Here is a 27,647-nt window from a genome sequence, read left to right on the forward strand (position 1 = left end):
CTCTGATGAATGTTTGCTTGTCACTGTTAGCAATCCTCGGCCTGTTTGTCAATCTTTTAGTTCTCATTGTTTTTTATAGACGACCAACGCTTCGATCACCTTCAAACAGGTATTTTTGCCTATCTTCCTATCTTTCTTTTCCTCATTTTTTCCGCCGTGGCAGTAAATTATTTAATGAACTTTCTTATTATGATTTTTACTTCCCTTGCGTACAACTACTTTGTACTAGACGTACAGACTATTATTTTCAGAGTTTCAAGATTATTCTCAAGCTGATTTTCGTTTTAATGAGAGAGCAAAAGGCACGGATCTTGGAAATTAATCCGCCATCAGATCAGCAAATGTGAAAAAGCTAATGATAATAAGTTTCAAAAATGCATAATGAAACTCCTTTTAAACCAACTTGATCCATATTGCCTCTACTGGAATTTTGAAAAAATTCACAATTACATTACACCCTAAAAAAATTCCGAGTCTAAAAACCGTTTTCACAGGCTCCATTAATGACGTTTGGGTCCGGATTTAAATCCCCATTTGAAGCTGTGGTAAATAATCGATTATTCAGGTATGCATTGCAAACACCTTGTTCATCGATCCTTTCCATAGGTTTAAATAGTAGATCAATCGATATGTCGCAAAGTACGCAAAGCCCTTACTTTAGAAGAACCCTTGAACTACAGTATCGTATCATGGGCCAGGTTACATAGTTATAAAGTTTGCCGTCGTATTTAAACTGAAATGAGAGTAAATGTAAAAATTTTAAATAAATACGCATTTGACAGTTTATTTTATAACTTTCAGATTCGCATTAAAAATTGAATTCTATCTTGTTCCACATCAAATTGAGGGCACGAGCATTTGTTATTTTAACCACGACTGTACTTTGTCCATCAGCCCATTAAAATAACAAACTCAAATCTGATGGCCGAAAGCTAAAGCCCCAGCTGAAACAATTTAAATCACATTACCCTAGTTTAATAAAATGTCTTCAATATTATCATACGTAATATGAACTAAAAGTTTTCACCTCAACTTTGGAATCGAGGTTGTGAAACAACGCGGTGTGGATTGGATATCCGTCGTGGGACTCAGGTGCAAAATTTGCGGCAGCACAAGACTTCGCAGCCCCGCGCTATGCTTTTTGCGGCTGGCGGGCTGTAATTTATCTAAATTAAGGACCATGGCGGGATCCAATATGCACATAACGGCGCAAAGAAAATAAATTATAAATGTCGCAGGAACTCTCTCAGAACGAAAACCTTGCAAAAACACCCATGTTAGGAGTTTGTTAATTTATTCAAAATGCAAATTTGCCTTTGCGCCTCTTTTGATAACGCGTCTAAAAACAATGTTTCCTTAGTTATGCGCGGAATAATGAATTGAATAAAATTCTCGAAGGAGCAAATATTAAAAGTCACTGGGCGCATGTACCCTCATTTTTCCTTTGTCCTGAGCGCTAATGTGGAGAGGGAGTATGAATCTTATAGTATTTTGTCTTTGAATTAATTCGAAATGTCATCTGTGCAGCGCAAATTAATTTATTGATTCCATTTCTGCATAAGAAAAAAGCACTACCTATATAAAAGAGTAATCTTAAAAGGACGGGTTGTTATTATGGACCGCGTGTAGCAGAAAGGAAGCCAAAGCAACATGAGCTATTGTCAAATTTAACTGGACAATGAAATTTTTTTTTACATGAGAACATTTTGTTGGAAATTTTAAGGAATTCACTTCGAACTATGCAGAAAATTCCCGGGAATGTGCACGAAAATCCGTGCAATCGTTTTAATGAAAAATATTAAATTGCCTAATTAAATTTGGGCATAGCCAGAAAGAAATGTTAAACTGACGATTAAACAATTGAAACAAATCGTGCGAAACAGCGCAAAGTGTACTCAGCGCCTTCAATTCTACGTGATGCAGAACTACACGCAAGAGCACGAATAGTTATCTACTCGACGCCTGCATGCCCACTCAGTTGGAAAAATGAGGCTCATTTCCCTATTATTTTGGCTAGGTCTTTGCTCCGCATTTGTGTTTAAAAAAAATATAACTAACATGCAGATCTTTTAAATCGCCACGATGAACTCATCCTGATAAAAGCTTGTCATTGTATCTTACAACCTCCTCACGCTTTAAAATTAATTGTAAGTAAATATCTTAAACATTATTCAGTCGTGCTGTGAGAGAAAGACCTGTTACCAAATTTTTTCGACGATCTATAGCCTTTAAAACAAGAATTATGAAGCTTACCCTCGAAAATTTCAAATACGCTATCAATTGAATTGGAGGTGGCATTCTCCTAAAAAACTCAAAGAAACAAAATTCGATTATATTTCTCATATTTTTTTTTTTTTTTCCAAAAGAATTTTGACAATATGTCAATGCTTTTACGGCATTTTTTTTCGAATCATGCATTGGTGCGGATCCAAACACTTTGAACCGCGTAGTGGGCGAGGGGAATGTCTGCAGGAGAGAGTGGGACCTTCCTCAGAAAATTTTGGAAATATTCAAGCAACTAATATGCACTCTGAGTTAATTTCGTCATAAATAATTTACCAAATATAATTGCGTCGTTTTTCCCTCTTTGCTCAATTTCTCACTTCTTTCTTTCACTCCATTTTCCTCATATTTTTTCAGACAAACGGGAGGGGGGGGGGGATGATACACCCGTGAAGCCTGTTTGGGATCCGGCCTATGTCGACATGTATATTATTGAAAGTTTATGTTAGAGTTTTTTTTGCGTTTGTACAAATGTTTGTTATGTTTTTCAGATTTGTCGGTAGTCTGATAATGGGGCGAACCTTCTGTCTCGACGGTGCTGGCACCGGTGCTCCTGTCGGACAAGTCTTCCGTCTCAGCTGGTCTGAGTGCCCTTGTCGTAACCTCATCTGTGTTCTCAATAGTCGCCATCGCTGTCGACCGCTATAGCGCGGTTCTTAGTCCGCTTCACTACGCCAACACCATTAGCAGGAGACGAAGTTTAGCCAGTGAGTATAGTACTATATTATACCAGAGGTCCCCCCCCCCCCATTTCATGAACAAAACCTCCTGATGAGTCCCATTGGTTAAGTTAAAAAAAATGATGTTGAAATAATGCCTAGCAACAAAAAAACACACTAAAATATCAAAAAACAAATGGTATACAAGTCTAGAGAGGACGTAAAACAATCATGGACGTTTCGGGCCACTTACACGCCAATCTCAACTGGAACAAAGCTAAAAAGTATGAGAATGGCCATGTAATTGGCCCGAAACTCCTGTTGTTTCATGTCTCCTATAGCCTTGTATACCCATTTGTTTTTTGTATTTTAGTGTGTTTTTATTGTTGTCTGCATTCGGGCTATTATTGTGTGTCTCTCTCTCTCTTATCAATAATGCTAGGTTCACACTATTTTACGGGGTAAAACAAGGCCAAAAAGTTGAAAAATTTTTCATCGAAGTAAGAAATTTTGAGCTGTAATGAGCTCTCATTTTTGAGTCTAATTGAAAATTAGGAGTTTTTTGGCCTAGTTTTTCTCGCAGAATAGTGTGGATCCAGAGCCATTTTACTATCTTACATACGATAGCAGTTTGGCATCGTTATTCATAGTGTTTTGTTTCGTAAAAAAAATGAGTACCTCCAATTGTGACGTTTTATAAATCTCCGATCATGTTTTATTTTTTGAAGGAAACTAGCCGACACATCCTCGTGAAATTTGGTAAACTAAAAAAATATGAACTGAATGGTTGTATTTAAAAAATCCTTACATAGCAACGATTTTTTTTATTTTTTTTAGAATTTTTTTTAAAACTTGTATTTATGAAACACGAGGGAGTCTTAAGAAGATAGCTGTTTAAAAAAAGTAATTCTCAAAATGTTTGATCTAGAAAACTTTTTTGGGGTATTTTTTAAGTAAAATGTACAATATGGTATAATAGAGTACGATGAAGAAGAAGTTAAAACAACTCTTAAAAAATAAGAAGTAGTTTTTGATATTTATAAAGTCAGAAGAAAAGGTCAAAAAGATTGTAAGCAGGTGGCAAGTTATTTCAATAGCCATTTTTACATACATCTCACCAGACTTATCATTACCTTTTTTTTTAAAAAAAACCAAAAAAATTCTCTATTAAACTAACTTTTAACAGTTTTTTATTTTTTTTAAAAAATTGCTGTTGAAAGTTCATTGCTAGTAGAGATCCCACATACAGTTTTACGTATACACTGGAAAAAAAACACATTGGATCTAAGACCAGACTCTTAAAAACATCGACACGAAAAAAATACTCGCGAATCAAACGAATTTTTGCTTAAATCAATGAACCAAGCCTCTTATTTGAAGCGGGATTTCCTGTTTCTTCAAGCAAAAAACCGATTAATCAAGCAGTATTTTTCTTGTCATTGTTCTAAATATTCCTGTAGTCAAGAGAGCCAGACGACTTTGAGTGACAAACTCGGGATACATGTTTTGACCCCCTAAATCGATAGCCTTGCATGCACTGAAACGGAAAATTTTTGTCTGCCGCCCTCTAGCCTGTGCCATCACCCTCATCTAGGCCCTCAAAGTGGTCCAAAAAACACCATCTGGTGACAAACTCCTGACGCTCGGCAGACAAGTCTATTATTAAAGATCATACCCAGGGTGACTAGAAAAACTTTGTCTGCCGCCTTCTAGCCTGTGCCATCACCCTCATCTAGTCCCTCAAAGTGGTCCAAAAAACACCATCTGGTGACAAACTCCTGACGCCTAGTGCGGTTGCAGATGTACTCCTGTGAGCAGACTTGTTGTAATAAAGTTTGATGATACATCATTCTCTTCGTTTTTTCGTGTAGAAATCCGATTTTCGATTGTCAAGTTCCAAAAATGAGTGCTGGTGCCCCCAATTCAGATAGGCGCCCAAAATGGCCGCCCCGGGGTCAAAATTCCAAAATTTGAGAATATTGTCGAGTTTGGTATCCATTTATATGTAATTTGGTCGTAGAATTCATATCTGGTGTCAAAAAATAATTTCAACCCTTAGGTCCGGTCAAATTCCAAGATGGCGGCCAAAATTTCAACTTTAATGATAATTACCCAAGATGCACCTTTCACTGTCGAATGACGTGTCTTCATTTATGTTAATTAGATCAGAAAACCTACAAGGGAGGTCTACAATGCCATGCACCCTATGGATGGCCAGGTTCAGCCCCTCCTACCCCCAATATGGCCGCCAGCGGAGGGCATAAATAGTGACATTCTCTCAGAACGTCATAGTAGGTGTCCATTCCTATTAATTTTGAGGCGTAAATTCCAAATTTCAAGTCATAAATTCGCAAATGTGGAGACTTGCAATGGCTTATACCCTATATGGGGCCAGGGAACCCCACTCAACCTCCCTCTTCTTTCTAATATGGCTGCCATGGGGCATAAATAGTGAAATTCTCTCAAGGACTGTCATGGTGAGGTGCCGATTCTTATGTAAGTAAGAGCCTGAGATTTCACGAATTCCAAGTTTGAAAATTCGCCAAATATGTAGGTCCGGCATGGAATGCCACTCTTCATCCCTACCATTGCGCGGCGGCCAGAGCAGACCCCCTACCCTCTTTCAAAACGGTCGCCGGGGGGGGCATAGTTGCCGTGAAAATTACTCCTCTATGCGCGGCTTGTGAGCGGGTCGATTCCGAATGTAAATAGAGGCGTAGATCTCCGGATTCCCAAGTCGGAAATCGCAAATTAGGAGGCTGGAATGCCATTACGTCCTACGGTGGGGCCAGGAGCAAACCCGTACCCCTTCAAAACGGCCCGTGGGACATAGTTGCGTGAAATTCACTCAAAGCGGCATGTGTGTGTCGATTCTCATGTAAGCTGACCATTTCACCCTACGACGCGGGGCCAGACACGCCCCCGTACCCTCTTCAAAACGGCCGCCCGTGGGGACATATTTGCCAGTGAAATTCTCTCAAAGCGGCATGTGAGGTGTCGATTCTCATGGTAAAGGTTGAGGCGTAGAGTCCGAATTTTAAGTCAGAAATCGTCAATATCTCAAAGTGACAAAAACACTTAAGCAAGGCAATCGCTCTGGCCGTCATCTGAATAAAAAGAATGCAGTCTGGGTTTGGTTCAGTTATGTCCGAAAGTGCTGGAAATGATCGGATAATTAATGTGATTGACTATTTCACCGGTGTTTCTTTTCAAGATGTACACAGAGATCATATTGGTTCTGGTTCTTTCATTTTTAGATAACTGGATAATAGATCGTCTTTTTGTAATCGATTTTCTTTCTAGCAGTACGTCTTTTTGGTTCAGATAACGCAGGAAACTGAGGTGTCTGCTTCTACTTCAGAGACGAAACCCTTCGCTACAACAAGCACTCATTTATCCATGTTGGTTTTAAATTGGGCAATTAAACTGGAGTGCGTTCCATAAACAATAACATATGAACTCTAATGCAGATACATACTCATTGCTGATCCACAATTTGGCAACACCGAATTTCCTCCATTTAACCTTATGGAAATGATACGATTCATGAAGGGTCCAGGTGCTGCCGATAGAATCGATTATTTAGCATAGGTTTAAATGAGGAAAATTTCGTGTTGCCAAATTGCTTGGATCGCCTCTAACATACTTCGTCGCAAAAAAAAATTATATTTTGTGGGAATTTTTTTAAAAATGAAAAAAACAGACGCCCATCGTGAGTCCCTCTTTGCGTACATAGAAAAAGAATAACCGTGAAATTTGTCAATTTAACCATTAAAAATCACCAATTCATTTTCCCAGCTTCGTTTCGACAAAAAATGACCAAACAGCATTTTTAGTCCAAAATGTAGGCCAAAGCGTTGCCATCGTATAAATTTAATATCCTCACCATGTCCTTTTTTTGGGCCTTCCAACTTTTGTGCTAATTCGATCTCATAACTAACGGACCGATTTTCTCCATATATGTTTACAATAAAGCTCTTACGCCGTAGACGTGCACAACATCTCTTGTGTTTTTTCGAATTGCGGCGACCGACGTCTGCAAATTTACCTCGATTTGATAACGACATATTTGCATTTTTGACGCTGGACAGTTTTGGGCTAATTCGATCTCTAAACTACTTGGACATCGATTTTCCTCGATTTGTTTTAAAAGAAGCACATAGGTGTCTAGATTGTGCCAAGACCCCTCTCGTTTTTTCGATTGCGGCGACCTACACAGAAAAAAAAACAATGAATAAGAAAGGAAAAATTGCCGCAGTTTGCAAAATTTACCTCGATTTGATACACATATTTAGCGTTTTTGGACGCAGGACGAGTCATATGGTTGAGTGTACCACCACCCCTCTAGATTTACCGTTCTCCTCTCACACTAAAACCATACCTACCTCCACAACACGGTCACCCAGCTACCCTAGCATGGTCCCTACGAGTATTTCACTCAGGTACGGGGTCGTCATTCTTTCTTTCCAAGAGAATTGTGTGATTTATCTCACCCCTTTCGCAACCGTTACCATTTTCAAAAAGTGTTTCTGATTTTTCATTTCCAGGATGTGTTTATATATTTTTCAAGGTGTTCTTTTTCTAAAAGTAGGTAAATTTTTAGTTTCCTATTCTTTGTTTTTGATTTATCATTTTGCCTCCAATGAAGTCCTCTAACACAGGTAGTATGCAAAATTTGCTCGCAGAAGCGAGCCAACATGTTACTCCCGCATAGCGAGTAACTGGGAGTCCCAAGGGGGCTTTCCCCCGGCTAGCGCGCAAGCGAGCGTAGCGAGCTGAATGCACTATTATATTAAGTATTTTACGTCACTATGGATACTTTACAAGTTTTGACTTGTGATTCGAATCCACGCCTCAGAATACAAAGCAAATACGACACCAGTACAGCCTCCTTTGAGAGAATATCCACTGTTTCCTATTGAGCGAAATTGGATAGCGGCCCATTTCAGGTAAAAAAAAAGTCGATAAATCAGTTCATAATTTTCCGCTTGGAAGTTATGTTGTTTTCTTAAATTCTGGACGATTTCTGGGATCTGTAAAACGTATAAGGTCCCAATGTAATTAATCGACACCTCAACATTACCGTCCGTGAGAGAATTTCACTAATTATGCCCCCATGTCATCCATATTAGAAAGAAGAGGGGGTTGAGAGGGGTTCCCCTGCCCCAAATAGGTATAACCATTGCAAGTAACACGACAGTTGCGATTTATACTGAAATTTGGAATTACGCCTCAAATTACATAGGACGATGCGACCAATACTCATTACTCCTATGACGTTTCTGAGAGAATGATCACTATTGATGCCTCACCGCGGCTGCGCTCTATATTGGGCGAGGTATGGAGGGGCCGGGGTTGCAACCCTGCGTCGCCTCCCATAGGCGATGCCACGTGGCCCATTGTGAGACCCTCCCCTTGCCAGGGTTTTCTGACCACTAATTAACATATACTGGAAGACCACGTCCATTCGACCATGTGAAACCGGGCATCTTGGAGCTAATTATATATCTATTAACCGTGTTGAAATTCTTGGCCGCCATCCTTGGCATTGATGACGCCTCGACCCTAAGCGCCGGTTGAAATTATTTTTTGACACCAGATATGGAATTCTACGACCAAAATTACATATAAATGGATTCCCCAAACTCGACACAATATTCTCAAGCTTTTGGAATTATTTGACCCCACGGGGCGGCCCCCAATTTTGGGCGCCATCATTGAATTGCGCGGGCACCTAGCATCTTTTTTCTGCGAATCCTTGGACAACATCGAAAACATCGGACATTCTACACAACAAACGAAAGAGAATGAGTGATCTCATTCAGACTTTTATTCCACAATGCTGTCTCACAGGTAAGTACATCTGCCACACAACGCACACCTAGGGCTGTCAGGAGCCTTTGTCACCAGATGGTGTTTTTTGGACCACTTTGAGGGCCTAGATGAGGGTGATGGCACAGGCTAGAAGGCGGCAGACAAAGTTTTTCTAGTCACCCTGGGTATGATCTTTAATAATAGACTTGTCTGCCGAGCGTCAGGAGTTTGTCACCAGATGGTGTTTTTTTGGACCACTTTGAGGGCCTAGATGAGGGTGATGGCACAGGCTAGAAGGCGGCAGACAAAGTTTTTCTAGTCACCCTGGGTATGATCTTTAAATAATAGACCTTGTCTGCCGAGCGTCAGGAGTTTGTCACCAGATGGTGTTTTTTGGACCACTTTGAGGGCCTAGATGAGGGTGATGGCACAGGCTAGAGGGCGGCAGACAAAAATTTTCCGTTTCAGTGCATGCAAGGCTATCGATTTAGGGGGTCAAAACATGTATCCCGAGTTTGTCACTCAAAGTCGTCCTGGCTCTCGGACTACTGGACTCTAGATCCAATGTGTTTTGTTTTATTTTTTTTTTCCATGTAGCTGCGTGAAGAACCTCTGTTTACACGTATTCTTAAGTTCTTTTAAATCACATCGAAGGTAATCTACATTCTGCGGCACTATCAGATACTTTCAAAAGGAGGGGTTCTGCATCGTTGCTAAAATAATGATAAAATGACGCGGGTTAATCAACGCTTCGCCGAAAGTCATTTGCCATCACCATCCATCAAATCCTGCTCAACTCGAAAGGCACCCGATGATTGATGCTGTGTTTAGAGCCGGCTCGAATTTCAGAGGGTAAACTGTTTGTTTGCGTATAATTAGCTTGCAGGCAAAACTGAGCTTGGATTTTGGACACTTCAAACATTTAAGCTGTTTCGAGTAAGGACATTTAATTTGCGGAGAGTCACTTTCAGATATGGTGTTTAACCTAAATTATCCATAATCACCGGTTACTCGGGAAACTCGTTACTTTATTGATGCATCGACTTTTTAAGCTGTAAAATGACGTAATTACTTGTACAGTTTAATGCCTTCCTTCCAACTGTAAGGAGTAGCAGTTTTGCTGAAAAATGATGAAATAAGGTATTTTTAGAGGCCTGGACGATAGCAACTTTTCAGCCTTTCTCACTTTTCAAATAGTTTTAAAGTAGCTCTACGAATTCAAATACTGCGAAGTTACAAGTAGTCGGAAGTTTGAACCGAAAGTTTGAGCGACCGTCGAAAGCTCTAGATTTCCAATCCCACGAATATTTCTTTTTGGAAGAATATCACTAGCACCGTTTACGCTTAAACGTTATGTTGCCAGCCTTATTATAATGGGACACTAGAAAGAATTTGAACAAGGAAAAACTTGCATGTTTTTTCTTCAGATTCTTACGAAAAAAAAGATTTACACAGCGAGACGTTCGGAATTAATTTCTGAATGAAATATGTATCAAGAAAGATCAAATTGAAGTTCGATGACACAAATGGCGTGAGTATTTTTGCCATTGAACGAATGTTAATGGTAAAAACTTCATTATCTCGTACAGGAGTTGATTTTACGACCACTCGTTGTTGATCCGTTTTTAACGTGAAATTTTGTTACATGGTACTTCAATTCATAATTTTCTAGAGGTGCATTGTTTAAAGTCTTTTTATTTTGAACGTTATTTTTATAACTTTTGCCCATTTTTGCATGGAAATTTCAAGAGTGATCTTATAACGAGCGAAACACCTCGACGGATTGAAACTGAAATCAGCTTAACTACATCAGACGTTCCCACATTATTCTCAAATTGACTTTTCTTACCAGAAAACTATAGGCAGTATTTTGACTTTACATTTCAAAAAATAGCTATTCACAATCAAAAGAACATGTAGGGAATATTTCAAGGCGTTGTGTTCTTCATAGTTCTGTGTTGAAAAAATGAAACATGAGAAAAAGTTTAGGTAACGTGAAATGGATGCCTTTGTTTAAATCCATTCATTTGGTGAGATTTTTAATAATTCTGTTCGTAAAGTTTGACCCGGAAAAGACAAGGTTTGAGGAATTTGACAACATAGTGCTTAAGCGCAAATGACGCCTCAGATATGGGAGATTCCTAGACATAGGCCGTCGTCTCCTCAATAACTACTGTTATTCAATGTTGCCCTAAATATCCTCCCGCGGGTTGCGTTTTTACCAGGAGAAGAATGAGCCTTTCTGATCGAGAATTTCACAATATTTTCTGCTAATTTCTTGCAAAAATCAGGAAATTGTTTGACAAACATTGTACTGGCACATTTTTGTAAAAAATCAAATTGTTTGAGTCAACTTTACAACCTCAAAATGGAGTTACGTTACTTCCTCAGGGAAACGACGAGTCGCGGAGGTTACGCCCGACAAGTTTTTCGCGTACTTTTCGCGAATCTCGGGAACTTTCGCCAACTTTCGCGGCTTTGTTTGCCCGTCGCGGATGAACCGCGAAAACCCGCACGGAGTTCCCGCGTCGAAGGCCGTCGTCGCCTTAAGCTCCAAACTTTCGTGGGACGAGTCGCCTTCGAATTAACAGTTATGTTTACTCGCTCCGATTCGATTTCAATTACAGCAGCCAGAATTTCACCCCGGACTTCCGTTTTCGCGCCGTAAATTGAATTCAGTTTGAACGATTTTCTCGAGTGCGAGAAATTTGGCAAACTCGGTGTGGTGTGTTATGCCTGCTAAAGTACCGTACAACTTTTGCGCGGACTAATTACGGTAAAACAAACATTGTTGGGTGTTTTACTATCAAACTCCTCTATTATTCACCCTGTAGTCACAGTAACGTAGATACGTTCATAGGCGGATTCAGACACTTTGAATGGGGGAGGGGGGTCCGGGGAGCTCCCCACTGAAAAAAAAATTGGTAACAATTACTGTGAGTCTACTTGATTTTTTGCACAGTGATACTATTTAGTGAAAATAACCAAAATGATAGTATTATACACCAGAACTCTAGTGATTCTTATCAAAATATGGGTGAATGCTACCAAGAGTCGGTGTTTTATTTACCATACTCGTATCACCGTGCAGAGAATAGGTAAAATCAACAAATTCTTTTTTTCAGTCCCAAAAAATTTTTCAAAATTTATACATCCCTATGTACAATGTGAGCCACTATCATCACAGATAATTACCAAACATAAAAGTCCTTCATTCTTATTTCGTCCGTCCCTTCCCTCTTTCTTTCTTCTTCCTCTTCCATTCATCCTCCTTTTTCGTCGATACTGGGAAAGAGGGGTGCACGCTCCCTACGCCCCCCCTCATTTGGATTCGCCTATGGACACAATAACTTTCATTGCGCAGCGTTCAAAGTTTTGTTGACTGATATTATTGCCTTCTAAATTTTTAATTGTATTTATATTTATGAGCAGTTGATCATCGTTGCCTTTCTTCCTTTGCCTTGCAGTTATTCTCATGTCGTGGAGTCTGGCTATTCTTCTATCCTCACCATACGTGCTCTTCCAGTGCGCTGCGCCTATATTTTGGCAAACGCATTCCATGGTGCTTCTAATAGTTGGTTTCACATTCCCACTCATGGCGTTAGTCATCATATACTCCAGAATGTACACTGCCGCACACAGGTAAATGGTAAATCTACTTCCTCTTCTGTTTTTGAGAAGGAACTTGCTCAGCTGAGATATATTTGTACAATAAAATATGAAAAAAAAGACTTGAAAAATTTCAATTTTTGGGTACCTTCCCCTTACCTTAAGGTCTTGACAAAAATCCAACGTTAAACTCAAATTAGCGGCGAGGATTAAAAAATTGAGCCAAAATTTGTTCCTCATTTACATCAAAAGTCGTTTTTTTAATTTTTTTTTTGCGAATGCCACTTAAATCGACAAAACCCTCCCATTTTTTCAACAATCAACATAAAAACGATTTTCATTAAGTATACCTCACCTATTTCCCCCTCCCCCCCCCCCCCCTGAAAATTTGGATCGAGCAAATATTTGCCTCTTTTCGGATCAGTCATGTATGCCTCAAAGAGAAAATATTCACATGGGATTTGTAAGAAGTCAGTAATTTTCACCAAACGCGTCTACAATAAACCGCGACGATTCTTCTACGTAGTGCATAACGAGAAAACGCCGTATGAGCCATCGTGTTGCCTAATTTTTCCCCCAACAAATGATCAAATCAGAAAACATTTGTAAATATCTCTCCTCCGATTTGATACAGGATTACGTTCGTAATTTGATGTAAACAATGAACTTAAGACTTTCAAGCATGAATATCTAAAAGTTCCTTCAAAAATAAACATTTTCTAATGAGAAATTTTGCAACATTCGAATGCCTATACGGCGTTTTTACTTAGCACGAAAAATTTGTGAAAACTCCCCGTTTTAATACAGGATTACGTTCGAAAATTGACGTAAAAAGTCCTTAAAATTTCAATGATTAATATTCAACAACAATGAAAAAAACACATTGATTCTAGAAGTCCCAGACTCTCAAAAAATCGACAAAGCAAAAAATACTCTCGACCACCAATCAGATTAATTTAAACCAAGAACCAAGCCTCTTAATTTCACGGATTTTTCTTTTGGATTTAACTAAATCTGATTGGAATCAGAGTCCTTTTTTCTTGTCAAAGTTTCAAGAGTCTGGACTCTAGATCCACTGTGTTTTTTTCCAGTGAACTTTCTTAAAAAATAAATATTAAAAAAAAATAAATTTGGCAACATTCGGATGCTTATAACGCGTTTTTACTTAGCACGGGAGTCCGACAGTCAGTCAGTCATGGCGTCATTAATTTTTACGGCGTCACCAGTATTTGCAAATTGGCCATCGGGGAGGGCGGCAGCGAGCAATTTTCCCTCGAAATTGATCGGAATTCATTTTCACAGGAGACCTCGTTCCACCGCGATCGCTCGGAAAAAAACAAACACCGCCCTTGTCCCTCCCCGCATCCTCGACGTCCACTTCTTGGCGGTGGTGCGTGATTAAAAGAGAGGAAAAAAATCAATGTAAGCCTCGACAATAGATTAGTGCTTATTGAGTTCGAAGAGTGGTCAACGGTGTTGTCGATTCTGTTTTTTGAGTGCCAAATTTTTGCCAACAAAATTGAGGCGTTGGGTGCAGAAAGGGAATTTCTTGGTTGTGTCTCGAAATTTACACTGCTCATCTTGTTGTCGGGAGGAAACCGTTCTGTGAATTTTCTGAAGTTTTGCTTTTTCAGGTTTTTAAAATCATTGAAGAAGATTTCAGTAAAAGTTTAACGAATTTCATACGAATTTGCTTTTATCATAATGAACAAAACGTTAGCTGAATTCCTGAACTACCCAACCGAGAAATGGCAACTCACACTCATGCGCAATAAGACGCTGATTTAGCACCGCACTGAACAAAAATGAAGCCGGAAGATTTTACCTCTTCTGACAACAGTGATACCAATTATGGATAATTAACACCATACTCTATGGTGGCATTTACCGATATACTATGGTAAGAATCACCAAGTATTTCTGCCTCCCCGGGAATACTTACTATAATTCTGGTTATTTCCACTAAAATTAGTATTCAATGTGTAAAAAATCAAGTAGACTCATAGTAAATGTCCACCATCTCTTTTGTTTTCAGTGTGCAATGTTGAAGTCAACAAGTCAAGCGGCCAACGTGCTGAAATTTAGCAAATTCGAGTTATTTTCATCCAGGTGTGTATCCAAGCTACATCGAAACGTGCAGAACAACATACAAAAATTGGTCCTATGGCAGCTTAGAATCGTTGCTGAATTTTGCGCGCACGCGCAAAATTCCATACCACGCGGGCCGCAGACTACCACCATACAATGCGACATTCCAGCTCCACATGTCAGCGTGTGATTGCGGGTGTCTGCGGCGTGAATCCTCGAGTTTTGACCAAATATTTTGCTGAATAACACACAAAAAAAAAAAAAAAAAAAAAAAAAAAAAAAAAAAAAAAAAAAAAAAAAAAAAAAAAAAAACCGTCAACCGAGCGAGCTAAAAAACAAAGAAACCTAAAGCGGGATGTTTTTGGTGGGTGGTTTAAATTCCCGCTCCTCAACCAGGAAACAACAAGTTTAAAACAACCATAAAATCAAAATTTCTAGATCCCCTTTTCGTGATAGCAAAAAGTATTGTTTATATATTTTTGTTTCCTGGTCGAGGTGGGGGTTGAAACCACCCCAAACGTCCCACTTTTTTGTTTTGTTGTTATCTAGCCATTATTACCCAGTTTTTAATTGTTCCCGAATTTGTAGTTAAAATATTGGTGTCTATTTTTGTGTATTATTGCTATCAACCGGAATATTTTGTATCTAGAACAAATGTTGATAAAAGGGACAGATTATTATAGTATATCGTTCGATAGGACTATGAATTTACAACAGTATTTGTCACCTGGAACTAATAATCTTGATCTCATTATTTGGAAGAAACCAATATGTGTGACAAAAACAACATAAATGACCACAGTAGCATGCAGTGAGCAAACACCAAGGAATCCTGCTTTAGAGAGACTCTAACATCACAAACTTTTGTTTGAAATCCGTACTTGGCAACTAACACGGTGAAAAAAGACAACGCTTATAATATAAAATAAACATCGTGGAAAGCAGAAATTCCCCAGCCACAATTTCGAAACGTCAGTCATAAAAAGAGGCTTAGGCAGATGACATCAATCAAGCATTAATTTACAACAAAATACAACAACCAAAAATTCATCAAATATCATAAAAAAATCCACAACAAGAAAATAATATAAACGATCGGATGCGATCACAGCACTTCCTGACAACGCCAACTGAACGGAGGGAAAAATTATTCAGCTTAATTTCCTGCAAATGAAATTCAACGGCGCACGCTGGCCATACTGTGTGACCCGAGTATGTAAATTCTGGCAATTTCAATTCTGGGAGTACGTCAATTTTTGTTGATATAAAAGTCTGCCACAAATAAGTAGTGTTCATTGTTTATCGAGAGGGATTAAACCTACATTGGACGCATTACTTTCTGCCGAACGGGAACTGTGTGCAATTATTGCATGAGCCCTGAGACCAATTAAGAATATAATGCATAACAGGGCTTCATGTCATAATGCACATAGTTCCCGTCCAATATTTGCAAGCATGTCGAAAGCAAACCCCAATCGGATTCGAGTCAACAAAGTTGTAAACATTTGAAATCAATTAATTGCCCCTTGTTTACTGATTCGTGCGGATGCCCCGAAAACAGCCTCTCACCCTAAACGTCATAAGAGGAATAATGTCAGTTAACCACACTATTATATACTTAAGTTACTTATCAGCCACCAGGAAAAACGGCGAACCGACTTCATAAGGAAGCAAATGTTCTACGAGAAACATTGCCATTTTAAGACCACCAAGTTCCCGTTAAATGAGAGAATAGTTGTACATATTAACAACATTATGATCCGCTAATGGCGGCTACCAAGTTCTGTATTTTCATTCTTAAAAGTACCTACTTCCCCAAGGTAGGAAGAGTAGCCATGAAAATATTGTTAATAATAGCGATTTTTTAAAACTAAAAAAAAAATTGAATTTTTTTAACGATGGGATTCGCAATAATATTATGTATTATTTGGCGTCCCTCAACTAAAAGACCGATTTTATAACGATTCCAAAAAAGTCAGTTCGATGGACCAGAAAGATAAGCTTTACAGAAACCATTACAAATTGAAAGTTATTCGAATTGTTTTTGCAAGTATATTTCATTAGGACCGTGTCTCCCCTTCAATCAAAAGATAGACAGATATAACTCAGTATTCCGATGATAATATCTATTAGTATAGCTCATAGCTGCAATCGCAATGTATTGCAATCTGAGCTATTCTAAGTCGCCTGTGTCCTCCACAACTGGAAAAAAAACCAAAACAAACACACATTGGATCTAAGTTCCAGACTCTTGAAAACATTGGCAAGAAAAGAAATACTCTTGATTCAATCGGATTTTTGCTTGAATCAAAAGGAAATCCGCTCAAATTAAGGGCTTGGTTCTTGATTACCGATCGATTGAATCAAGAGTATTTTTCTTGTCGATGTTTTTAAGAGTCTGGACTCAAGATCCAATGTGTTTTTTTCCAGTGAATATAATTTCAACAGGCCGTGTGCCTTCAATCAAAAGATAGACAACATACGCAGTATTCTGATATATTATCAATAATTATATCATATAATTGCAATGTATTGCAATCTGAGCTACCTCTACCTATGTCTCCTGTGTCTGTGTCTCCATTGCAAATTCGTTTTTTCCGCGTACCTCGATCTTCCATTCGTGAGCTACCCTATAAAACGTGCTCTGGGGTTGTTTTGTGCAGGAACAGCATGAGGACGCGTCGCCACAGCGTGTGCACGGAGGTGGACTCGGTGCACCGGAACTCGAACGCGACGTTCTCGGCGCTCCTGTTCCGGGAGGAGGGTCGCGCCGTGAAGACGGCCTTCATGGTCATCGCCTCGTACCTCTTCTGCTGGACGCCCTACTTCGTCTCCTCGACCATCGCCAAGTTCCACGACCGCGCCCTCGTCCCCGAGGAGCTCGTCACCCTCTGCATCCTCTCCAGCAGCCCGCTCAACCCCTTCGTCTACGTCTTCCGAAACGAGGTCAGTAGTCCCATCATTAGGCCTCGATAGACGATCAAATTCCCGAACCAATTCCGATCAAAGTAGCATCAAAGTGTCGGGAGTCATCAGTCTTAAACTCATTAATTTGCTTCATTTTAAAATGAAAACTTGGCAGAAATGTTTCCTGTGGACGGAAATGATGAATGGTGGCACTCCCGTTCTGATGTTACTTTTGAACAAAAAAGTGCGGCCCGTCAAAATTTGATGGTAGATGGTAACCACCAGTCATCAGCAATGTCTACTTTGATCGGAATTGGTTTCGAATTACGATCGTCTATCCAGAGCATATCCCTCCGACGGGCTCAGGGGTCATTAGAGTAACATGACAGAGAGAGTATGGACATAACACCCCATTACGGCCTTAGGATCCAAAAATGGCGGCTCTTTATTTTGGCTCTTGGTGTTGAGCGGGGCACTGGAAAAAAAAAAAAAACACATTGGATCTAGATTCCAGACTCTTAAAAACATCGACAAGAAAAAGTACTCTTGATTCAATCAGAATCTAGCTTAAATCAAGAACCAAGCCTCATAATTTAAGCGGATTTCGTTTTGATTCAAGCAAAAATCCGATTGAATCAAGAATACTTTTTCCTTGCCAATGTTTTCAAGAGTCTGGACTCTAGATCCACTGTGTTTTTTTTCCAGTGGGGGCTATTGCCGACTATTGACAATAATTACCAGCCACACTGGCTGCCAACCTTTAAAGCGCCTTCAAACCCAGCGATACTCTCCGCTTTGCCCGGCTATTATTTAGTTTCCTAAACGAACCAAACTCAACTAATGTCACCGATTTTACTGCACGCATTTGCGAGTATGCTAGCTGATACCATATCACTTGAGAAGAAGTAAAAGTCAGTTTGAATATCATGTATTAGTACTACCTATTTTGTTTTACTTCTGAACTTTTACATTTTTTTTTATAAGTATTAACAAACAGATTGCAATTTGCCGGCGATTTGTAATTGCCTGCACTCAATAAACAAGTATGGGAAGAGTGAATTACCGGCCGAGTTATGGATCATTGAGCCATAAAATATAGTTCGTGGAGCCATGCTTATAGGTTCACGACCAATACAGTATGGCTCAGAAATCATACTGTAGACAGAAGTCACTTTGGTTAGAAATCATGGATCTCCGAGCCATTTTTTATGGGTCTCAGGGTCACGCCTTTTTTGAGTGTGGACAGATACACTAATATTTGTGTTTTTTTCTTAGGTGGTCCGAAAGGAGACTTGTCACTTGCTGTGCTGGTGGCGGTCCAAAATCCAGACGCCCAAGCCACCGATGTTGAAGCACCAACCTTCCTCGCATTTTGACAGTATGTCAGTTCAAAGTTTCCACATGACGACGGGCGAGTGTCACCATTCTGTGGATACGCCTCCTCCTGCGGATTTTGTAGCTACTTACTATCCGGTAAGAATCTCTACTCGTTTCTAAACGATACAATTTCAAACGTATAATTTTTTAGACAGAAACGTGCGTTGCAACTCAGAAAACTGAAAACCCCAATGCAGAGCGGAAAAAGCTCATTCTAGGCTATGGTTCTTGTTGTATTTACAATAAAAACACACTAAAATACAAAACAAATGGGTATACAAAGGCTAGAGGAGACATAAAACAACCAGGACGTTTCAGGCCAATTACATTTCCATTCTCAAACCGGAACAGATGCTAAAAAATTAAAAATTAAAAGGAGAAAATGAGCATGCAAACTGACCAAGGTAGGAATCAGTGCAAACTCTTGAAACTCTTGAACTATCGAACAGTTTGCACTGTATACCTACCTACCTCGGTCAGTTGCATGCTCATTTTCTCTTTTTAATTTTTACATTTTTCAGCTTCTGTTCCCGTTAAGAATGGGCATGTAATTGGCCCGAAAACGCCCAGGTTGTTTTTATGTCTCCTCTAGCCTTGTATACCCATTTGTTTTTGTACTTTAGTGTGTTTTCATTGTTGTTTGCATTCGGGCTATTAAGGCTCTCTCTCTCTCTTATCACTGTTGTATTTACTGTGCTATTTATTTAAGCCGATCGAGATAATAAAGGATTTTGGGAAAGGAAACACTTTAGTGTTACCTTTCCCAAAGCATTTATCGATGGTGAAACTATCAGACCACGTATCTCGTTTGCGGTAGTTGAAAATCTCCGCTCCAATTTTATTTTTTTGGAGGAGAGCAAATCAGTATCACTTATTAAAACTTTCGCAGATTATTCTTCGCATAGAGAGGAAATAACACGGAAGTTTTCAAGAATTGACATTGTGTAGTCTTTCGTTAAAAAAATAAATCATGATAGGAAGTCTACAACGTCGTAAACCGAAACACGTTGTCTGTTAGTTTCACCGTCGTTATGCTTAGTAAGCATTGTAAGCAATTAAGCATTTATCCCTAGCATTTATGCTGCGTTTCAAAGCGTGGATTTTGCCGCAATGAACTATCAAGTATGTAGGTTTTACGGGCAACTGCTGAAATTTTCAACTGAAAAGAGCCCCATTCAAATGATTCTTCGAAGCAAAAAAAAAAAAAATAAAGTTTTTCAGGACATTGCGTCAAAGATTTTTTGTCTAGTCAGTCACCTGTTTTCTCCACTAGATTACGCCTGTGCGTAAAATAAACACCAATTTCTTTATATGATGCATCTTTTCAAATTGTCATTGGTGAATCCTTAAAAATTTTCTATATAAAATATACCTTATGAATAACTTGTTTTTTTTTATGAAAACGTTTCTTCATTTTAAAAACATTTACATTTTTAAAACGTGGAAAATATTTTTAAAACCTTTTCCAAGTGATAGCATCGATATTAATCTCAATGAGCCGTAGTTGTGTTGAAAGAAATTATACAAAAATGAATAAAAGAGGCAAAAAACCAAGAAGTACGCAATCTTTCGTTTTGATCCATTTGTACGTCAAATTTCTAGAGTCAAATACGTCCAATTTTGAGTGTTTGGTTGCGCGTGCGCCACGCTGCAACAAATGAAAGCACAAAATATAAAAAGATAAACCAAAGACCACTAGAAATCATTGAATTTGACATGGGATCACCTTCATATTTACAAAACACACTTCAAATGTTCTTTCATGCATACTTTTTTTTCATCAATTTAAATTAGAGTAATCTGCAAAGTCTGCAAATATTTCTAAATCATGAGTTGAAAAACGCTGGCTCCACAAGTTTAAATATTAGAGCTAAATATTACAGAGTGGAGCGGCGTGCTGCCGGCGCAAAATACGCACTGGCCCCTACAAACCTAAGGGGCTACCTCACGCATTACGCAATGCGTGAAGTATCCAGTTAGGTTTGTAGGCGCTGATGCGCATTGCTCGCTAGGCGCCCGCCCGCCGCAGCGTGCCACGGCGCATCAAGCAACTATTTAACAACAGAGGTGTTGCACAGTATCATGCAAAATTGAAGGCCTCCAACATATCAAGAATGGCAGGCATCCTTTAAGAGTACGGAACTTTCCTCGCAAAATAAATCAAGATACTGCGACACAAAAAAGAGCGGTAGTCCAAAAACTCACCAGGTCCTAACATCCGTATTTAATTTTTAAATTTGAAGAGAAAAAAGTGACTCGATTTAGGCAGAGAAATTCTGGAGTATGCCGCCAATAAGATTTTACTTTGGATGAAAAAAAATAGCTGAATGAAAGCAGGTTCCTGCTTGATGTAAGTAACTTTGTTTTTTACAGAGGCATCTTTTCTTCTTCAAACAAGCATTATTTTCTCAGTCGATTCAGAAGGAGCCCTCTCGGCGATACATTTGAGCATATTTCTGCTTGAATCAAGTCATGTTTTCCTCTAGTGAAGTCCAAAAATCACGAAGTAACACAATCCGTGGGTGAAATATTTTTGCGTAAGATTACCCTGTGAACAATCGACCAACTTCTTTAGTTGAGGCGACCAAATTTTTGCGTAGAAATTCTGCTACATTCTTAAGAATTAGCGCCATCCGTCAGGATCAAACCCGGGTTGCACCGGTGATCATGTATTGCGTCAGCTACCACTCGCAGGTCACAACTTCTGAGTGACGGGGAGAAAACTTAACTGACGTGCTAAGGAAAAACGCCGTATACACATTCGAGAGTTGCCAAATTTTCGCCGATAAAATGTTTATTTTGAATTGAAGTTACGCATATTTTTCCTTGAAATTTTCGGATATTTTAGATTAAACTGCGAACAATATTGTCTGACAAAATAGAATAAAACTATTCATAACTTTTCCAATAAATTCCGATTTTATTAAAGGAAACTTGGCAATTTCTGATGGCTCATACGGGGCTCTTCCTTAGCACGGCAGTTAAGTTCCGCAAAAAGCTTTCTTCTTGCTCCGATGTTTCAGATTGTTCTACGGTTTGGTTAAATTTGACCCAAAATTGTGTGGAGAAACCAAGTCCTTTGCGTTGATCTGACTCAAATGGACGTATTTCTACCAAACGGAACTATATGCATAATGACGTGAGCCCTGATATGCACATATTCTCATGGGTCTCAGGGCTCATGTTTTAATTCACATAGTTCCGTTTGATAGAAATACGTTCAAATGGTGATCCGACGAGATCACACAAGGTTGCTCTGCTTCAAGAACTAAATTCCTCATCCATATCAATAAAATTAAGAAAAATCAGAGAAGATTTATTTTCTACCCATGTTCGAATTAATTTAAACCTACCGGAAATTTTCCCGTTAAAAAAATAAATATAGCAGGAAAACATTCGCTATTCAAAACTCACAGTGATTGCTTTTTACTACTTAAAAATCACAGTGATTTTTCACTGCGATCGCAATCACGGACACATCCCTGCACTCAAAGAAAAGTAACACAAAGCGACACAGAGTAACACCAAACGCGGAAATATGCAACTGTGTTAGATTGTCCAGTTATAAGAGAGCGAGAGGCACAATAGCCTGAATGCAGACAACAATAAAAACACACTAAAATACAAAAAACAAATGGGTGTACAAAAGGCTTGGGCTTTGGGCTAATGGGTTTTATGTCTCCTCTAGCCGTGTATACCCATTTGTTTTTTGTATTTTAGTGTGTTTTTATTATTGTCCAGTTATCGATGACGAAATGATAATACCTCAGTGGATAGACCTCCGATAACCTCATATATATATCGATGACGAAAATATGTTATTTTTCTTCCAGGTAACGAAAGGCGAGACGCCGAAGTACGAAAGCGTGACGTTTCGGCTGGCCCAGCGGAGATGTCAGAGCTGCATTCGACAGAATTCAGATTCTTCCACCAACAGTTGTCAGCCTCTGCTCACGCCAGTCCCCAGAAGACAGCGCCCGGCGAGCGAGCCTTCAACGCCTAAACATTTGAACAACAACAATGATTCACTTGTTTTTAAGGTAGGGTTTTAGAAAAATTAATGTTTCTCAAAGGGAGGAGACAAAGTAAAAGGGTGGTGACAGGGACTTTTACAAGAGATGAACTTTCTGAAGGGTTAAAACGAGGGTCTCTGAAGGGTCGAAGAGGAAGAACGCCGCGTATGAACATTCGGGAGTTGCCAAATTTCCCTTGATAAAACCTGTGATTTTGACAAAATTCATGCATATTTTTCTTTGAAATTTTCAGATATTTTAGATTAAATTGCGTAAAAATTGACTGAAAATTTGAGAAAATAATATTCACAATTTTCCCAGTATTTTCGTTTTTTATCGAAAAAAACTTGGGCAGCGTCTGAAGGCTCATACGGCGTTCTCCCTTAGTAAGGCAGTATTATGGGTCAGGTTACATATTTAGAAAGTTTTCCGTCATATTTAAACTGAAATGAGAGTAATGTAAAGTTTAAACGCATTTGACAGTTTATTTTATAACTTTCAGATTCGCATTAAAAATTGAATCCTATCTTGTTTCACATCAAATTGAAGGCACGAGTAAAATTCGTTATTTTAACCGCGGCTGTACTTTGTCCATCAGCATATTAAAATACTTGGCACGTCTGAAGGCTCGAAGGCGTTTTTCCTTAGCACGGCAGTGGTAGTGTGGCGGTTAGTCGTCACAGGGCGCCAGAGAGCTTTGCGAAATCGGCTTAACGTGTATTCTTTTCCGGTTTAAAAAGGGATCGAATGCCAATTTTTAATTACCTCGCGGGCACTTGTAACTTTTGAACAATACTAATTTAGCGTACGGAAGTCGAAAATGACATCAAAATTCGACGTCATGACCAAACAGCTTGCCTAGTGCGGTCATAAGAACAGAGTGACGGAAGAAAAGCTGTCAAAGATGATGCTTGATTTGGTTATCCTGGGAGGAGACGAAGGGGACGCCCAGTGAAAGGATGATGACGGGGTATTACATGATGTCAGGGAATGCCAACTCCCTGAAGGGTTGTGAGAGGACCGGGTGCTGTGGCGGTCAGACGTTGCAGAACGCCAAGGAACGCTGTGAAAGGGACTCTTATGTAAGTAATTAAGACAATGCAAACCCCCAAAACATCAGTAACCAATACTAATGGAGATGTTGCATGTGTGAGGAATTTGCGTTTTGACTATTGATTCTTGTGTAAAAGTTTGCGAAAAACACGATAGTGCCACTAGTTTTCCCTGAAATGAACTCCCAAGCTCAAAAAAGCTCTCAAAATTGAGGGCGTAATGGAGGGGATATTACACGCTATCCTGAGAGTCCACCTCTTCATCAAGACAAACTCTCCATGCAAAGATAGGGAGCAAATACATTGGCAGAGCTGCTACTTTATTTGGGACTCTAAAACTGAAAACACGGCAACCCTGCTAATGTATTTGCTCCCTATCTATGCATGGAGAGTGTCTTGATGTAGACGTGGACTCTCAGGATAGCGTGGGATATCCCCTCCATTACAGCCTCAACTTAAAGAGCGTTTTTTGAGCTTGGGAGTTGATTTCAGAGAAAATTAGTGAGACCATCGTGTTTTTCGCGAAATTTTACACAAGGATCGATAGTCAAATCGCAAATTCTTCCCACGTGCAGCATCGCCATCGTAAGCCAAAACAAATCGACGGTGTAAGTCGGCAATCACATAACTCGGTTTGCGACGTCACAGACTTCCTGTCATACTTTATTTTTTAAACGGGAAACTAATCAACGGCAACTCTTTAAAACTGCCTAGATTTTTCTTCTCGGTGCGAAGAAAAATTCTGCATAAACTTCAAGAAATGATGTCAATTTGTTCTCCTTTAAAAAAATAACATAGAGGCGGAGATTTTCAGACACCGCAAACGAGTTATGTGATTGCCGACTTACACCGTCGAAATGTAAAAATACCCCAAAATGTTTAGTGGTTTTTTTTTTTACATTTTTCCTTTTTTTCCAGTTTCATGTACCTGAATCTGTTAGTTCGACAATCGACTCGAGACGAGAACGTCACAAGCTGCAGAGAGTCTCAGCTGTAGAAACCGAGGACACCGGTACTCATGTATGAAAATTCCTGCCCAGAAAACACTGTCACCGCCTAGGACTTTCGGGGCTGCAACAGTACCACCCCCCAGAAACAGAGCCCTTTTCTTGCCTCAGAGATAAAGGAATGGATGGAAAATTTTAACAAAAATTACCCCCAAAACAGCTCCTTTCAACTAACAGTGTGGGGTTACTGCTAGAAAATTGAAATTTGGAAGAGCTCCCAAAAAAAAATTCCTGAAATTTCTTGGCTCTGCCAGTTGTTTTAAACTTTAGTCAAACGTTGTACTTATTTTTAAGACTTTGCATTTATTTTTATGATTAAGATTAAGAGTCAAATACCAAATCTAGGAAATGAAATTTCAAAGAATTAAAATTATTTTGATCAAATTCCTGACACTAAGGATTAGCAGATTACTGAAGTCGGCCAACCATTCTAAAATCAACCTTGGTCGACCTACTGTTGAGAACTAACGTCTTTAATAACTCAATGTGTTGACGATTAGTAGGTTTGCTAGTTGAGAGGATGGCTGGTTTCAAAAGTAGATGATTCCATAGATACTCCATTAACACTATCGATTTAATCGACGAGTATGGCTGTAATATCTGTTTTTGAAGGACTAACTAAGTGTATCATGCATTTTGACGAGATTGAAGTAAATATTTATCTAGAGGTCGTTGATGAAGAGAGTGAGTACTACATAGTTTATTTTTTTTTTGGTTTTAACTAGGATTAAGTTAAGAACTATATTTTCCTTTATTTGTGCCATTGAATTTTTGTTAAGTGATATTATTTTATTTCCTAACGAGCTGAAAACACAAGTGTCATTTCATGTCACCTTTTACTGGATTAAGGAGTTTGATCAATATGAGTTGAGCCGCTTATTGCGGCTTTAAAATAATATAGTTTGATGAACCCTGCTCTAAAAGAAGCAACTAAGCTTGTAAAAAAGCGAGTCCAAAATAATTAAATAGTATTGCTTGAAAAAACGTCATCTTAAGTTTTATGTAAATGGTCCTCTTGGCCAATCCCGATCCAAACTTGCCATTTTCAATTTCTAAAATCAAAATAAAATATATTTAGAGCCTGGTTCCTTTGGTGTATGAGGAGAGCTGTTAGAATAGTTGAGCTAAGCCTTTGAAGATAGGCTACCCGCTACCTGGCTATACTCAAATATTATTCTGACGACTAATGTGCGAGATTCTACTCTAAATTAATTCAAAGAGATTTTTAGCTCGTTGAATTTGTGTACATACTATTTTTTTAATTATCTTACATTATTATTATAGTGATGTTATAATTTTTGACGTGCCATACTTTGACGAATCATAACTTGCCGAAGACAAGAGTGAAAATTGCAACACTCGCGAGAAGGAAATGTATGTGCTGAAGAGTCTAAACATCTAAGGAAAAACATTTCTGAAAGGGAAAATTGAACAAAACTAAATTAGACGTCAAATAAAACAAATTAAGTAATAAAGATTGATTTAAAAAAAAAAAAAAAAAAAAAAAAAACTAAAAGTATTCCTCTGTGCCAGAAACCTACTGATCTTTAAAGGAACTGTTGTACATTCATTATATTAATTTTATTAAGTCAAAATTATACTTGTGCTAAAAGCTGTTTTTTCCCGCATTTCTTCAAAATTTTACGGCAAGTTATGGTATGTTTTACCGCCGCACACGGAGAAATTTGCTATTTTAGGTCGTGAGCCGATCTCTCATTATAATAAGTTATAATTAGCTACTAGTACTTGATACCGCATTTATCTGTGATAGACAAGAATTCCGTCAACTGTATCTTCATCAATTATTAATGTTTCATATAATTTCATCATTAATTTTCTTTAGTCTGTATTTTATATCAAGCTTTAAAACTCAATCACGACCATCTATTCAATCGTAAAAGAGTACTTAATTTATGTAAGAGTTGTTTACTTAACTCAACATTTTCTTAACAATTCAAAATAAATGAGGTTTAAGTATATCTACGGGGAAAAATGCGACACATTATTGACGCTAGACCAAGACATGCACTATTTCGAATGGTATAACGTATTATCGTACCAAGGAAGAGAGCTGTACGTGCCAAAAGCACAGTTACTTTATTTCTGCACGAGTCCGTTGAATGTGCTGCCAAAGAGAGGTGGCATTAACATGAACATTTTTGTTTACTCAAAACGTAAGTTTTATAGCACTTTTCCCCTCTATCACTTTATTTGGTCATGCTATTGTCCCTTACTCAGGTTAGTTCAGAGTTTAATTTCACTTATTTTCAGAATTTTGAAACTTCAAAGTGCGTGCAATCATTACTTCTTAGGTTAGTAACCTCCTTGCCAGCATCCATTTTATTTTTTTTAATACTAGCTAGCATCGTAAATGTTCTGTCTCTTATTGGGATGGAAAAACGGATCTGCCGTCTAGCATTCTGTCCTGTATTGATATTGAGTTTCAGTTTAAATGCTGCGCAGTTTTGATAATACCTTTCATTTTGAATCACTAATACGAACTGAAAATGGCACACTGTAAAACTTCTTCCATTTCTTGATTCCGTCTAAGCATGTAAAGAAAAAGCTCTTTTTTTAATTTTAAAAACCAGTACTGTTACTGAATATAGCCCTCTTGTAGATCCTCTCTGAACCCACAATGCAAACCCACCCGTTTTACAGTATCTTGTAAAGGATCAGAGAAAATGGAGGCTTTTTGCAGTGTAAAATTTTCATAAAAGTATCCGATTATGTAGAAGTGTCACATACACCTTGGGAAAAAATCAAAAGACCTTCTAAGTTAGATTAGTCACGATGTAAAACCTACTTTTAAATTCCTCAGATAAATAATTGATAGCT

The 27,647-nt window shown here is 38.6% G+C and overlaps 1 protein-coding gene across 1 annotated transcript; it reads left to right on the plus strand.

Annotated features, from left to right (window-relative positions):
- Window positions 1-26,325, plus strand: LOC109040921 (beta-1 adrenergic receptor; the record flags this gene model as incomplete). The annotated part of the gene is given in 8 exon segments (XM_072303720.1): window positions 1-109; window positions 2,775-2,811; window positions 2,813-2,990; window positions 12,224-12,398; window positions 17,117-17,399; window positions 18,636-18,833; window positions 22,571-22,777; window positions 24,721-26,325. Coding segments are annotated over 8 exon segments (1,295 nt in total), but the record flags the coding sequence as incomplete, so codon positions are not given.
- Between the last annotated feature and the right edge of the window lie 1,322 nt (window positions 26,326-27,647).

The sequence above is a fragment of the Bemisia tabaci genome, chromosome 8, assembly GCF_918797505.1.
Source record: "Bemisia tabaci chromosome 8, PGI_BMITA_v3".
In the NCBI taxonomy this organism is placed as follows: Eukaryota; Metazoa; Arthropoda; class Insecta; order Hemiptera; family Aleyrodidae; genus Bemisia; species Bemisia tabaci.